At 46.1% G+C, this 16,665-nt stretch overlaps 1 protein-coding gene across 3 annotated transcripts in view; it reads left to right on the plus strand.

The window, feature by feature from the left end:
- The window catches only part of FLI1 (Fli-1 proto-oncogene, ETS transcription factor), a 115,320-nt gene that overhangs the window by 85,810 nt on the left and 12,845 nt on the right, over window positions 1–16,665 (plus strand). For all 3 annotated transcript variants that reach the window (XM_050921672.1, XM_050921673.1, XM_050921674.1), the window contains one exon: window positions 1,786–1,854. In XM_050921672.1, coding sequence (XP_050777629.1) covers window positions 1,786–1,854 — 69 coding nt within the window. The remainder of the gene's footprint in view (window positions 1–1,785; window positions 1,855–16,665) is intronic.

A 16,665-nucleotide genomic window follows, 5' to 3' on the forward strand; every position in this document is an offset into this window, starting at 1 on the left:
ATGGGGACAATCTGGTTTGGATAAAATAAGAGCTCCCGCCTCCTCCTTTATGACCATTTGTGTTACAGTAGCTTCTAGAGGTGCTGTTGGCCTAAGTGCTGTACAACCATTTCTCTAATAATACCTAACGCTTAGATAACACTTTTTAATCAGTGGATGGGGAAACTGAGGCATAGAGCAATGAAGCAAAGTGACTTAGCCAATTTCATCCTGCATGCCTCTGGCAAAGCTGGGGCTAGAACCCTAATATTTTGCAACACCACCTCCCACACTGTAAGCCAATGTCACATTTGCAGGGGCATCAGTTTCAGGGCTGTGTTTTTTATGTTTCTACTGGAGGGAAGTGGGAGTCAAGAGCAGGACATGGAACAGGCATTCAGGACACCACTTGACACTGACTTGCTTTGTGACCTTGGGCAGATTACTTAGGGTATGTCTTCACTACCGGCCAGATCAGCAGGCAGCTTAGAGAATCCAGCGGGGATTGATTTATCGCATCTAGTCTAGACACGATAAATTAATCCCCGAGCGCCCTCCCGTTGACTCCTGTACTCCAGCCCAGCGAGAGGTGCAGACAGAGTTGACGGGAGAGCGTCAGCTGTCGACTCACCGTAGTGAAGACACTGCGGTAAGTAGATCTAAGTAGGTCAACCTCAGGTACGTTATTCATGTAGCTGAAGTTGCGTAACTTAGATCGATTCCCCCCGCCCCCAGTGTAGACCTGGGCTTAGACTCTCCATGCCTTCCTTTTGCCATCTGCAGAATGCCTAGAACACCACTGCTGTGCACAGCGGCACTGAGAGTGTTAACTGACAGATGCATGCGAAATACTTCGAGATCCAGGCACAGTAGGTGCTGTAGGAAGTGCGAAGCAGGGATGGGTGGAACAGTGCAGGTAAAATAAAGAAGTGGCTGAACCTTCAGCTGAGACGGAAGGGACTGAAATCCTGACCCGTTAGTGAGGTTGCCAAACTGCCCATTCACTTTTCCACCCGTTATTGTTGCCTGCCAGCTCCAGCCAGGTCCCGTAACAGCAACACCAGAGAGATGCTGCTACTGAGCCATGCCTAGACACTCTCTCTAGTTTACAGAGAGGGGTGACTTATCCCAGGTCACATGTTAAGGCCTGGTCTACACTTCAGGTCAGGTCGACATAGCCACATTGCTCAGGACTATAAAAAATCTACCCCCTGGGGAGCCAAAGCTATATGGAGGGAAGAATGCTTCTGTCTGTCACTCCCGTCACTCAGGGAGGCGAGATTTTTACACCCATGGAGCCCCACCCTCTCTGTCTACTCTACACGAAGGGGTCATGCCAACAGAACTACAGCAAAATCCACATTATAGACATACCCCAGCATCAGGAAGCCCTGCCTAGCAGCCTCCTGCTCCACCCACTAGATACAGTCCCAAACCAGAGTTGATAAGGGACCAGACAATTCGCTGTGGATGGTGATTCAGGCGCTTTCTAAGGAATAGATTTTGCACAAGCGTTCACGGCCAGATTTTCAAGGCTCAGTGCCCACAGGCTGGGCCAGATTTCCCAGAGAACTCACCTCCCATTGAGACATCGGGTCGGATCCTCAGCCAAGTTCAGCGTGCAGCAGCCCCTACTGTGATGTTTCTGGCAAGGGGTTCAGGAGAGCTCAGCGCCCCACGTGCAACAGACATAGTGAGCTCTTGGAAAATCTGGCCCCTAGTTGTGGGTGATGACATCTTCCCACCCCTTGGCTCTCCTCTGCCCTCCTGAAAATACTACTGTAACCCCCTTTGTTTGCCTTCCAGGTAGCTCATTGCTGGTCTACAACACTCCAGCCCACACAGAGCCCTCCTCACGACTCGCGGCCAAAGAAGGTCAGTCTATTTTTTTCTCTCCCTCCCCTTTTCTTTTCTCTCTCTCCCACACTCTTCCCCTTCCTCTTTCTCCAGCTCGCCATCTCTTCCCTCCTCTCCCTCTTTTAAATCCAAAAAAGGATTCAGCTCAGAACAGAGAAGATCTAAATGAACTGGTTGCTTATGTGCATTTCCCTGCACAGGACAGAGAGGCTCTGGGCCCAGATTCCCCTATGAATCCTTCCAGGGCACCGAGGTTTGCCTCCTTGCAGTTAGACAGTTCAGGCTTTCAGCCTCCATGACTCACAGATGTCCCAAGATGCACCCTCAAGAGATATGTTGCCACACAGCCTCCCCCAGTGGCTGCATGTTAACCCTCTATGGAGGCATGCAGCCACCCAGGGGAGATTGCTGCTAGCTGAATAACCGTCTAGACCTACGGGAAGCCTGCAGCAGGGGGTGGCTGCGTTTGCAGTTCTGATCCCAGATCCTATGTTGAGTTCGCTATAGCTGTAGGGGAAACTTACCAGCTGCTTTTCCCCAGTACGGCTTAGTGGGACTTTGCGTTATTCTACTCTGTATTCTGCAGTGGTTCAGTGTAAGATTCACATTTTGCTGTAAATCCACTTCACAGAGGTGTGACACCCACCCCCCAGCTCACAATCCCTCATACAGCTCCTATATCCTACATTATGCAATTCTATTTCTCCTAGAAAACACTCGGTCTAAATCCTAGCTTCACCCAGTGTTTACAGACCTAACCTCCTCCACCTACACAAAAACAAGCACAACATGTTTCAAAGCCCTGGCGCATGCAGCAAGAACAGCGCGTTTCGCTTCAGAAGAATCCCGTGATTTGAGCTAATAAATAGACATGTCTGGACGAAAGAGCATCTGGGGGAGACTGGAGGACTCAGGGTAGTCACATTATTAATTATTTGTGCTATGGTAGGTTGTTGACGCCCCGGCCAGATTTGGGGCTGCGTTGTGCTAGGTGCTGTACAGACATATAGTCAAGGAGCTTACAATTAAAATAGACAAGAGAAAGGAGGAAAGTCCAAGCTCACGCAGCAGGGACAGGATTAGAATCCAGGGCAAGTTACCTTCTTTGTAAGGTACTTATCTGTCCCCTATTACTGGGGTATCCACACACCTCTCTGTCTTCAATATATTTATAGCTTCATGTCCCTGTGAGCTAGGGCAGTGCCGTTATCTCCATGGTATAGAGGGGAAGCTCAGGCTAATTGATTTGCTCCTGGGCATAGTAGGAGGCAGGACCAAGTACAGAGGGTTTCCTCTCTCCCAAGCAAATGACCTGATTATTGGTCCATCCTACTTCTCTAGCTAGTACCATGCTGCAGACTATTGTAGTATTGCCAAGCCTAAGCATACAAAAATCTTGAAATGGGGCTTAAAAACTATAAGAGTTAACAAATAATATATTTTGGATCCTTTTTATTTGCCTTCTAGTTTTCGAGCCTTTAGGTTACAACCTAATTATGTTTTCAAGATGTTCTCTGCAACTCTAAGGGCTAGAAATGTAGGGTTTTTTAAAAAATGAAAGAAGAGATTCTCATTGTGTCACTTGACTCCAAGAGCTGGGGCTTAATTAAAAAAGAAACAAATATTGGACAACTCACAAGAGGTGACAACACTGGTATTGGAAATTCATATTTAATTATGTATATTACCCGTGTCCACATGGGGGAACTGATGCACAGAGAGGTCAAGTGACTTTCTCAAGGTCTCACAGTGAGCTACTGTCCGAACTGGAAGCAGAACCCAGGAATCCTAGCTCCCTGTCCCATACTTGGTAACCATGTGACACTTCTTCCCATGGCCCAGAAATAGAACCCAGGAGTCCTGTCTCCTTTTCTCCTACTGTAAGTGCTAATAACGGTGTCCTGACTTCCAGTCCTCTGCCCTGACCACTAGAGGTGTGCTGCTACCCATGCTACCGTGGCTACATGGCTATTTATACTCGCACAAACTCGCTGAGAGCTAGCACATGTGTACGCAAGCAGGGGGATCACACCCCTAACTCGTCAGGTGGGTGTAGCCCAAGATCACGAATTTAAAGAGTGGCTGCATGTGATATCTGAAGCAGCTCCATTTGACTAGCTATGCTCTCTGAGCCAGCACTTCAGCACAGGCCTTTTTCCGAGTGCACCACCGTGCATTTAACCTCAAACATCTGCCCTGGTCCCTGGTTTCAGAGAGAGGTGGATTAATGGTGCTGATTACAGGTGCTGCTTTTGTCCCAAATATAGCCGCCCACTTGAGCTGCCTATTCCCTGGTGCCCCCTCCTCTTTGCTGTCTCTGTATGAGCCAGTCGTCAGTTGATAAAACACGGCACATTACAGAGACAAAGCCAACCGGGCCTTTCTCCCATTCTCTTTCTACTCTGACAGTCATCTATTTAAAAATAATAAAAGCTTGGCTAGCTCCTGTTTGAATAAGAAAACACATAAGCACCCACTTGCCCAGTATCCCCCCCCATAAACACAAACAGACACACACACATCCAGGGTGGTGTTCTTTCTGTCTGAGGCCAGGTGGTGTTGCTAAAAATAAAAGCAAGAGAGCGGGGATTTGGGCATGTTGGTTAAAAGGAGACCCTCCATGTAAAAATCACACTTCTCGCTGACTTCTTTTTTGCCTGCTGTCATTGCAAGTCACACTTAAGATCACAGAAAAGGAAGGATATTAGAGGAAAAAATGAAGGGTGGGGGTTTCCATTTTTCCACCCCCAGTTTGTTCCTTAAGTGCATTTGACAGAGCTTCTAGTATTGTCAGTTTCACCATAGTTCGGTTCCCCTGTTAGTTGTGTGGCTCTTTCAGAGAGTACCAAGGAAGATAAAAACATTCTTGTTTAGTAGGAAAATGTGGCAGCAAAGCCGTAGATATTAGCAGTGTTAGTACCTTACACTACTTTTATTGCTGTATTACAACTGTACCAAGAGGCCTCAGCTGAGCTTTGGGCCCCATTGCATTGGTGCTGTGCTGTCTCATAATATGAAACAGTCGCATTCCCAAAGAGTTTGCAATCTAAACAGAGAAGTCAAGACTCTGGGAATTATGATGTCTACATTGTACAGATGGGGACCTGGGGCACCAAGAGGTTAAGTAATTGGCCCAGGGTCACACAAGAAATCTGTGGCAGAGATCAGAATTGAGCCCAAGTTGCCCATGCCTCAGGCTGGTTCTCAAATACTAGGCCTCGCTTGCTTCTTTTTAGCTCACTTTTTAAAATGCCGAGATACTAGATATCAAGTCAACACTTCCTTTGGCTGAGAAATGCTCAGGTTAAAAACCATAAATTTTTTTTCATGAAAGTGTATTTTTCCTTCTCTGTTTAACATCTCAAATGATTAAATATGAAGGAATTGTTTTAAAATGTAAGTTATGCTCTACCATTTAAGCTGTTCATTTATTTTCTGTCTTTCTCTTCTCTTTGAAAATGAAACAGACTTAGTCAGTTTCTTCTAGTCACTTTCACTTTGCAGCACAAGGCCGCAATGATTTGGATAGAGACCTTGCAGGGGAATGATTATTTGGCTTTGTTCCTACTGAATTTAAGTAATAAATAATCATCATCACAGAAGAATGTTGACTGGCCTTAGTTCTTTGTAAATCTGGTTTTTACAAAATCTGAACCGGGGTCCAGTTGTGGGCTTTAATGTTGTTTCTTTGTGATTATTAAATTAAGAATGTATTTATTTGTTCAAAAGCTAGGATGGAATGATAAATCCTGAAGGCTGCATTGGTTTTCATTGGGTAACGTCCTCATGTTGTCGAATGAGCAATCAGTGGACACATCTGCCTCCACTTTCTCTGTCTGTCCTTGCTTCCTTTCTTCCAATCATTATTATAGCTGTTTGTATTCCATAGTGCCTAGAGACCCCCACCTAATATCAGGGCCCCATTTTGCTAGGTGCAGTACAGACACGTAATAAGAGACCCCAATAAGCAAGACAGACAATGGGCGGTAGCCAGAAAGGGAAACAGAAGTACAGAGAGAGATGAAGCAACACACACACACACAGGGTGGTGCAGAGAGCTTGGGATGGAACCAAGATTACCTGTATCCCAGCCCATTACTTGCTTCACTGGACCACACTGCTTCTATGTCTGTCATAGCATCATAGAAGAGTCAGAGACAGAAAAGACCCTGTTAGCTTCTTTGGCTAACCCCACTATATATTTCTTTGTGTGCTGTCTAGGAACTCACCTGGATAATGCAAAGGATCTATTTATTCAAGGTCAAATGCAAAACACATATCTGATGCATATTCTTACACAATATAATACAAAATATATTCAATCCTTATATCGTGTGTCTGGGACCATTGGCCTATTGATGGTCTGGGCATCCCTTTTAAGGGCTACCTATCACTAAACCAAACCCTTTGAAGAAGGGCTTTAGCCATTAACTAGCAAACAAAATAATCAATTTTCCATCAGGCTAAATGGACTGGTTGCAGGTGTCCTCTGCCTTAGATCCCTCTCCTAGAAAGCACTTAAGTATGTGTTTAAGCACGTGCTTAAAGTTAAGTACATGCATAAGTGCCTTTCAAAATCGGAGTTTCACATCGCTCAACTTTGTACTGTACTGTAAATGTGGAAGGCAGGTGCTCATGGCATATTCATTTTCTACTCTGATTATTTAGGCTATGCTTACACGCAGCTGTGGGTAGACAGACACTGTTAACTCTGCACAGGCTAGCATGCTAAAAATAACAGTGTTGCCACAGTGGTATGGGCAACAACCCGGGCTAGCTACCTGAGTACAAACCTGCCTGACCCACTGGGTACACACTTGTGCATCTAGCCTCAGCCACTGTTATTTATAGCTCACTAGCTCCAGCAGAACTAACACGTGTCTGTCTGCCCAGCTGCTGCGTAGATATACCCTTAGGGTCTAAAGGACTCTGAACATTGCGTTTCTTTGCTCCTGAACCTCGTAAATGCTCAGATGTGCAGTATTTAGCATCATCGGTACAAATTGTCTTCAGCTGCCTTTGAGAAAGAAATTGCTCTAATGAGAATCATCAGGCTTTTTTGGCTGCAGAACAATTTTCTGGTAAATGAAATGAGGTTTACTCTCCTTGCTAAATGGAATGGTTTGGGCCTATCTAGTGCTTTTCAGTAGAGGGGAAGTCTGTTTCTTTTTCCATGACTTGACTGTCTGGAGCGCTGGGTAGGATCGTGTAGATATCTGAGACACACGAGAAGAATCTGGGCGCGCATTAACTGTACACATCCATGGCGACTTGAAATGACTTGGTAGCACAGTAACTCACTCCTTACAATACTGTACCATTCAAATAGGGTTCTGCAGGGAAATGCAAAGTTTATGCATATATAAGTATGATTTAATCCCTAAGGGCTTAGCCCTGCAAAGTGCCCAGCATCTGGCCCTGATCCAGCAAAGCACATATTCCCCCCGAGGCCAATGGGTCTGTGCTTAAATATACAGGTGAGCCTAAGAACTGTGCTGCACAGGGACAGAGTGCTCAGCCCCTGGCAGGACTGAGCCCTTTCTTACCAAATGTGCAGAAGCATTTTGTGTGGATGTGCAAGATTCCGTGTGTGTGCTCGTAAGTAGTGTGTGTCTCGTGCATGGTGGTGCACATGTGTGTTAAGTTTCGCTCATATGTGTTAAGTTTTGCTCATAGGAATTAGAGTGGGTGTTTGTGGAGTACAGAGGTGATGCGTAGGAGGACATGGGGGGCACGTGCCCCCCAGATTTCTGCCAGGGTTTATATGTCCTACCCTGAACCCCACTGCATATCACCAGAAACTTTAAACTGTGCCCACTCCTCCATCAACAGTTATGTGTTGGTTTGCTTGTAGAGAGCTGTGGATGTGAAGGTTTGGGTGGAAGGGCCCTGTTTGTGTGTTTGCAGGGTGTGGTGGATTGTGATGCGTATTGTGTGTGTGTTTTAAAAATCAGGAGATCTTTCCCCTTCTCTCTCACTCTCTGCCCCATGCCAGCTTCATTCTCCCTTCTTTCCTTATCCCCAACCTACTGCAATATAATTGAGTTCTAATGATGGCCAACATTTGCAGATCTGGGTGCCTAAAGTAAGGCTCCTAAATCCATCCATCCAAGTAACCAGTATCCTTCCTTTTCCTCCAGCAAAAAGAGCTGAAAATCCCCCAAATGTACAGATATTTTGAAAACATTTTCATTTTTCAATTTTCTAAAAGAACTTAATTTTGAAAAATTTTTGGTGTGAAGTTTTTCAAAATTTCAGGTTTTTTTCTTTTTTTCAGTTTTGCAGCCAGAAAGCAGGGTGGAGAGGAATAAAAGGAAAAATAAAAACAGGAGACACTGGAAAAATAGCTTTTTTATTTTCAGTGTTCATAAAAAAATTGCTAAATTAAAAAAAAACCTGAAAATTCTCTGCTAATTTTTGTGTTCATAAACAAAGCCATTTTTTGACTAAGAAAAGGTTTTCATGTGAAAAATATTAGCCAGCTCACGCAACCAGAGGTTCTTTTTTGTTTTTTGGTCTTTTATGTTGGTAACACTCCTTGTTTGTGTGGAAGGTTTTTGGACCACTCCAACTTTTACCCATGTCAGAGAATGCACAGAGAGAGTTCTGCGCCCTTTAATTGTCTCTGAGTGTGATGATTTTTGTTGATGCAGTTTGTTCTCCTCCTGATGAAATACTTGTAATCCATTTTTTAGTTCCATTGCACAGGAAAAGAGGAGGGTTGGTGGCTGGGTTTTGTTGTTGTTTTTGGTGGTGGTGGTGGTGTGTGTGTGTGTGCGCGCGTGTGTGTGTGTGTGTGTGCTTATTATGATGATGATTCTGTGGCCAAATGGGGATTTAGGAATCCAGGAGAGACGGTAGCTAGCTCTCTTGGTTTCTTTTCTTTTTTAAAAAATTGTTTTCCTTTGAAATTCCAGAGTTAGTGTTTTGTCTCCTTTCTCCCTGACCCTCTTCGGAGGCAGCCGTGTGTTTTTTCACCAAAAATACTTGAAACAAAGAATCGTTGTCTGTAAACCGTAGCAGGCAGGAAACCCAACTCACAGGGGATCACTCTGAGCCAGCGCTGTCCCAGAGCTAGACTCCAGTTCTCTGAATTCAACCTGACAGCTTGTCTGGAGCACTTTCTAAGTAACCATTATCCTTCCTTTTCTCCCAGCAAAAAGAGCTATTATTTTTTTTGCTTTGGGTGCGCTGTGTGCTATGTTATCGCACATGTGTGTGTGGGTTATACATTTTCTGGGATGCGGTCACTCCCCCCAAAAGCTCTTGGAATCACTCAGGCTGTTTCCCAAGACAAGAGTAAATTTGTTTCTTGATAATGAAGTGAATGGGCAAATGCTGTAAAAACAGCAGCAGCAACAGTAGTGTGTGTGTGTGTGTGTTTTGTTGCCAGTGTCCTCCTTCCTTTTCTCTTATGTGAGTGTCTGTCTACTTTCTCTGTGGGGGTGTTTGTGCATGTCTTTGCAGAATAAATATTTGTGGGTGTCTCTCTTTCTCTGTGTGTTTCTTTGCATTTGTGAGTGTGTGTGTTTGGGGGAGCATATCTGTTTACTACTGTGTGTGTCTGTGCATACACTTGTACGAGTGTGTGCACATGAGTGCTGGTCTGTGTGTCTGTACTAGATATGTATATGGTTGTGTGGGTGTTTGTGTGCACACACACGTCTATATGTCTTGTGTGTACATACAAACTCACAAAGGCAGTTTGTCTTACAAACCTGAGTTTGGGAGAGATCGTCTTGATATATATTTTGGCTTCCACTCTGCTCTGTGCACTGAGGGTTCTTTGGCCAAGATCCAAGCAACAAGTAAAACATTTCTTGGTGCTTGCTCCTTTTCTTTGTAATGTGTCATCATAAGCTGTGTGTAGGGTGGCGGCGAATCCAGACAGGAATCAAGAAGTTCCACTGCTCCAAGACTCTGGGACGTTTTTCTAGGCAAGCTCTCACAATGGGGGCTGTCGCCTATGGCCCCCAAAAATACAGAGCAATTCTGATTCCTGCAGGCAGGGCCGTTGCTCTGAAGAAGAGAGTGAAACCCAGGATCAAAGTTTTCTAGCTGAGAGAGGTTTTAGTTACATGTCACCTCCAGCGGAATCAGTTTCTGCAAGGGAGGAGATCAGAGAGGAATACAAAGGACTGACCAATTCAGAAGAAATCAGAACTGCCCCTAAGCATTTGCCCATTGCCAGAACCTGAACAGAACCTTGCTGAAGGTGTTGAACTGTGTTTTCGTTCCAGGCATCTCCTGCTTCCTCATTCTGGCTGGTTCCAGAAACTGGAAATAGGCTTCAGCTACAATGTTCAAATCCAGAACTAGATCTGGATTAGGATCCAGATTGTGAACACCCAAAGTTTGGTCTGGGTCACCATCGACAGAATGCTGGCTCTTACCTGAAGATCCGTATGTACATCCCTACTAGCCTCACCCACTCATAGAATCATAGAAGATTAGGGTTGGAAGAGACCTCAGGAGGTCATCTAGTCCAACCCCCCATCAAAGCAGAACCATTCCCAACTAAATCATCCCAGCCAGCACTTTGTCAAACTGGGCCTTAAAAACCTCTAAGGATGGAGATTCCACCACCTCCCTAGGTAACCAACCCATTCTAGTGCTTCATCACCCTCCTAGTGAAATAGTTTTTCCTAATATGTAACCTAGACCTTCCATAATGCAACTTGACACCATTGCTTCTTGTTCTGCCACCACTGAGAACAGCCTAGCTCCATCTTCCCTGGATTCCCCCTTCAGGTAGTTGAAGGCTGCATCAAATCCCCCCTTACTCTTCTCTTTTGCAGACTAAATAAGCCCAGTTCCCGCAGCCTCTCCTCATAAGTCATGTGCCCCAGCCCCCTAATCATTTTCGTTGCCCTCTGCTGGACTCTCTCCAATTTGTCCACATCCTTTCTGTAGTGGGAGGCCCAAAACTGTATGTAATACTTCAGATGTGGCCTCACCAGTGCTGAATAGAGGGGAATAATCACTTACCTCAATCTGGTGGCAATGCTCCTACTAATGCAGCCCAATATGCCATTAGCCTTCTTGGCAACAAGGGCACACTGTTGACTCATATCCAGCTTCTCATCCACTGTAATTCCAGGTTCTTTTCTGCAGAACTGCCATTTAGCCAGTAGCAGTGCATGGGATTCTTCCATCCTAAGGGCAGGACTCTGTACTTGTCCTTGTTGAACCTCATCAGATTTCTTTTGGCCCAATCCTCCAATTTGTCTAGGTCACTCTGGCCCCTATCCCTACCCTCCAGCTTATCTACCTCTCCCCCCAGCTTAGAGTCATCTGTGAACTTGCTGAGGGTGCAATCCATCCCATCATCCAGATCATTAATGAAGATGTTGAACAAAACCGGCCTCAGGACCAACCCCTTGGGCACTCCACATAATACTGGCTGTCAACTAGACATGGAGCCATTGATCACTACCCTTTGAGCCCGACAATCTAGCCAGCTTTCTATCCACCTTCTAGTCCATTCATCCAATCCATACTTCTTTAACTTGCTGGCAAGAATACTGTGGGAGACCATATCAAAAGCTTTGCTAAAGTCAAGATATATCACGTCCACCACTTTCCCCATATCCACAAAGTCAGTCAGGCATGTTGACTGTTCCTGATCACCTTCCTGTCTTCCAAATGCTTCAAAATGGATTCCTTGAGGACCTGCTCCATGATTCTCCCACAGACTGAGTTGAGGCTGACCAGTTGGTAGTTCCCCGGATTCTCCTTCTTCCCTTTTTAAAAGATGGGTGCTATATTTGCCTTTTTCCAGTCATCTGGGACTTCTCCCGATTGCCATGAGTTTTCAAAGATAATGGCCAATGGCTCTGCAATCACATCAGCCAACTCCCTCAGCACCCTCAGATTCATTAGATCCGGACCCATGGACTTGTGCATGTCCAGCTTTTCTAAATAGGCCTTAACCTGTTCTTTTACCACTGAGGGCTGCTCACCCCCTTCCTATACTGTACTGCCCAGTGCAGCAGTCTGTGATTTGACCTCCTCTGTGAAGATCAAGGCAAAAAAAGCATTAAGTACTTTTTCCACATCATCTGTCCCTAGGTTGCCTCCCCCATTCAGTAAGGGTCCCACACTTTCCCTGACTACCACCTTGTTGCTAACATACCTGTAGAAACCCTTCTTGTAACCTTTCACATCTCTTGCTAGCTGTAATTCCAAATTGTGCTTTGGCCTTCCTGATTACACCTCTGCATGCTTGAGCAATATTTTTATACTCCTCCCTAGTCATCTGTTCAAGTTTCCACTTCTTGTAAGCTTCCTTTTTGTGTTTACGCTCACCGAAGATTTCTCTGTTAAGCCAAGCTGGTCGCCTTCCATATTTGCTATTCTTTCTGCACATCGGGATGGTTTGTTCCTGTGCCCTCAATAAAACTTCTTTAAAATACAGCCAACTCTCCTGAACTCCTTTCCCTCTCATATTAGCCTCCCAAGGGATCCTGCCCATCAGTTCCCTGAGGGAGTCAAAGTCTGCTTTTCTGAAGTCCAGGGTCAGTATTCTGCTGCTCTCCTTTCTTCCTTTTGTCAGGATCCTGAACTCTACTATCTCATGGTCACTGCTGTCCAGGTTGCCACCCAGTTCTACTTCCCCTATCAATTCTTCCCTGTTTGTGAGCAGCGGGTCAAAAGGAGCACAGCCCCTAGTTGTTTCCTCCAGCACTTGCACCAGGAAGTTGTCCCCAACACTCTCCAAAAACTTCCTGGACTGTCTGTGCACTGCTGTATTGCTCTCCCAGCAGATCTCAGGGTGTTTGAAGTCCCCCATGAGAACCAGGGCCCGTGATCTGGAAACTTCTGTTAGTAGTCCGAAGAAAGCCTCATCTACCTCATCCTCCTGGTCAGGTGGTCTATAGCAAACACCCACCATGACATCACCCTTGTTGCTCTTACCTCTAAACTTAACTCAAAGACTCTCAACAGGCTTTTCTCCAGTTTCATACTGGAGCTCTGAGCAATCATACTGCTCTCTTACATACAGTACAACTCCTCCACCTTTTCTCTCCCACTTGTCCTTCCTGAACAGTTATCGCCCATCCATGACAGTGCTCTAGCCATGTGCGTTACCCCACCAAGTCTCTGTTATTCCAATCACATCATATTCCTTGACTGTGCCAGGACTTCCGATTCTTCCTGCTTATTTCCAAAGTTTCTTGCGTTCGTGTACAGGCACCTAAGATAACTAGCCAAATGCCTTACTTTCTCAGTATGTATCAGGAGGCCTCCCCTGTTGCACTCAACTCCTTGTGTTTCCTCCTGGTATCCCACTTCCCCACTTCCCTCTGGGCTTAGGTCACCATCCCCCGGCAAACTTAGTTTAAAGCTCTCCTCACTAGGTTAGCCAGCCTGCCTGCAAAGATGCTCTTCCCTCTCTTCATTAAGTGGATCCCATCTCTTCCTAGCAATCCTTCTTCCTGGAACAACATCCCATGGGTCGAGGAATCCAAAGCCCTGTCTCCAACACCACCTGCGTAAACATGCATTTACTTCCACAATTCGATGGTCCCTACCTGGGCCTCTTCCTTCAACAGGAAGGATGGATGAGAACACAACTTGCGCCTCAAACTCCTTTATCCTTCTTCCCAGAGCCAAGTAGTCTGCAGTGACCCGCTCAAGGTCATTCTTGGCAGTATCATTGGTGCCTATGTGGAGAAGTAAAAAGGGGTAGAGGTCCGATGGCTTGATCAGTCTCCCCTAGTTGTACTGAGATGCTAAGGAGAGAGGCAGGATGGCCCAGTGGTTAGGGTGGAAGCCTTGGATTCAGCAGATCTGCGTCCTGTGCGTCCTTGGGAAAGCTGCTCTGTGCCTCAATTCCTCATCTGTACAATGGGAATACTAGCACTTATGGGGTGCTGTGAGGATAAATATGTTAAAAGATAGTCAGTTGCTCAGAAACTATGATAATGGGGCCAAGCAAGTACCTAAAATAGACAGATTATAGAATAATTTTTTTAGTGAACTAGCTGCTGCCCCTACTGGATAGAATCAGAAATACTCAACTGTGTGCCTGAGCCCCTATACTACTTGGGGATTCACCTTTAGAACAAGTGGTAAGGGGCTGTGCTTTTGAAGCAGGGAACTCTGAGTTCTGTCCCTTTTTCCACAGGGAAGAGTTCTGAGTAGCCTGGGCGGGATAGTGACAGAGAATGTGGGTTTGGTATAGCATACGCGCGAAGTATTTATTGTTACTGTTGTTGTTGATGATGATGATAATGCCATTATAAGGCACTGTTAATTTAAATGTAAGGTGTGCAGGTGTTTAGGGACAGGCATTACTAGAAATAAAATGTTTCACAGAAAGTCATAGTGTAGTGATGAGTTACTGAAAAATATAACACCATTAAATAATACAGAATAATACAAAGTGTTACAGATACTAAGTGCCAGATTTTTAAAGTTTCAGCACCCACAATTGGGACGCCCACGTGGCTCCCATCTAGGCACTTAAATAAAGGCCAGATATGCGCATGAGCTCACCAGTCAATGTGCGCTCAGCATGCTGAACTCTTTTGAATACACAGCTCTCTTTAATTCAGCTGCAGAGTAGCAAAGGAGAGGAATAAAGGGGAGTAGGTGGGGATCAAGGGCATGTTTTGAGCAGAGATTGCAAATGAGCTGGAGCAACAGTAGGAGGGTGTTCAAGACACTGGGCACTGCGGAGGAGAAGGCTCTTGCACCAGTACTGGGATGGTGAGGAAGTGAGGAGGCAGGAATGCATACCTCTCTGCTAAGGGCTGGATTGCTCCCAAGTATTGGTAGAATGGATCAAAGGGAATGTTGGGATTTCATGGGGATAACCTCACCTGTAGACTAGAAGCTCTCCATGCCCTCGCCCACAAGCATGATCTAAGCATGTGAGTCTAAGGGGAGCTCAGCATGGTGCTACTTTAACAGTTGGCAGCACAGGTTTTTTGGGTTGAGAGCATGTGGCACGCAGCCTTAGGGACATGCAGTGGTTGGGCAGAGTCCACAACCAGTTACATTTACTGCCATCATGTAAAATGGTGCATCTGACATTTCAGAGTGGGGCTTGAGGTGCCTTTGGTTTCCCCCACCACTCCAGAAACCTACTGTCTACGATTCCTCTTTCAAAAAGGTGGCAAAAAAATACACACATGCCCTGGGTATAAACACAGACTTTTGGGACTGGGAACTCCAGGGCTTGGCCTGCAGTTCCCTGCAACTCCAGTTTTAATTTGCTCCCATGTGCACCCCCTGCTCCCAGGTACCAGAATCATGCCAGCCCCAGCCATCCCTCTCTCATTAGGAATGAAGCAGTGAGGTCTTGTGCTTTCTGCTCTCTTTTTCAGCTTCTTCCCGTGGTCATTCAGATGAATCACAAGCCTGCATCCCACAAAGGATGGCTGGCCTTGCTTTTCCATTTACAGCCAATAATCTAAATTCCAGCCACCCAGCCAGGAGCTGTCTTCCTACTGAGGCCAAAGGACCCACTGCAAAAAACAGTGCATGTTCCACACGAAGAATCCCACAGGCTGTTTCAAGTTCTCAGCCCTCTTCTCCTTCCATTGATTTGCATCTGAAGGGTTTGTGAGGCTGGGTACGGGCTGGGCCTAGGTTCTCCAGGATCCTATTGGAAATCAGATGTGCAAGATCCACCCCATTGGTCTGCTCTGCAGGCAGATTGAATGAGAGTGTAGAGGGAATGCTGGATTCCTAGTGCCTTAGGTGCCTCAGTTTCTCCATCTATAAAATGGGGATAATTTCACTGGCCTGCTTTATAAAACTCCACAGATGAAAAGTACTGTGTAAGAATGAGGCGTTGTTATGCTGTAGCTGTAGCTGTATAAATAGGATAGACTAAGCCAAAGGCCACCAATAGACAGGGCTGGTAATGGAGGCAGTGTGGTCTAGTGGCTAGGCCAATGGACTAGGACTCAGGAGATTTGTACTCTAGTCTTGATTCTGACCGTGCCCAAGTGACTTTACCTCTGTTTCTGCTTCTAGCCTTTGTCTAGCTGGTCTGTTTAAAGTGCAAGATTTTGGGGCCGGGATTGTCTGTTTCTAGGTGTTTGTACAGAACCTGGTACATTGGGGCCCTTTGGTGCTTCTGTGATTACATGCTAAGCGGGTGCTCCTTGGGAACATGCTGAGTGGGAAGGAGCCCTGTCTCAGAAGCTAGCTGCTGCCAGTGATAAATGGGATGTGGTTCTGCTGTTTAACTGGGCTCATGCGTGTGCCATGATTCCCGGGACTTAGCCTGGCTGTGCTAACCCACCAAGAAGCAGACTGCAAGGTTGTGCAAAGCAGCTTGTTCCTGCAAGGTGCTGAGTGCCTCCTGGGAGCACTCTCAACCCTCACAGAAAGGTCCACATGTGCAGGATGGTGGGAAATGTTCCGGTGCCTCCTGGGGTTGTTCCTTTAATCTCCTCTGAATGCTCCGTGCACAGCAAGGGAGGGTTAGCAAGGGAGGCATGATGGGAATGGGATTAGCTGTTTGGAGGCCGCAGCATTAAACAATACTATGAAATCCCAGGACCCCGAACCACTTGGGCACCCGGGGCAGAGCCCCACTGACCCATACATTAATCCAGTCCTGACACTGCTGACTCATTTGGCATCAGAGGGTCACGGTTCAGACCCATCATTTCACAATGAGGCTTCTTGCCTAGCATCTCTGGTCCAGAATAGAGCGGTTGGGCTGTGCTTGGCTGGGAGAACTCTGGTCCTGCCGCAGGTGGGGTCATGAACTGGTAAGTGGCGCTCTCCTCTGCTGAATCATTACGGCCCCAGAGTGCTGTGCTGCTGCGTTCCCAAGAAGACACATGGACAGATATTTTCTAGAGT

This window comes from Gopherus flavomarginatus, chromosome 13 (genome assembly GCF_025201925.1).
Source record: "Gopherus flavomarginatus isolate rGopFla2 chromosome 13, rGopFla2.mat.asm, whole genome shotgun sequence".
Taxonomy (NCBI): domain Eukaryota; kingdom Metazoa; phylum Chordata; order Testudines; family Testudinidae; genus Gopherus; species Gopherus flavomarginatus.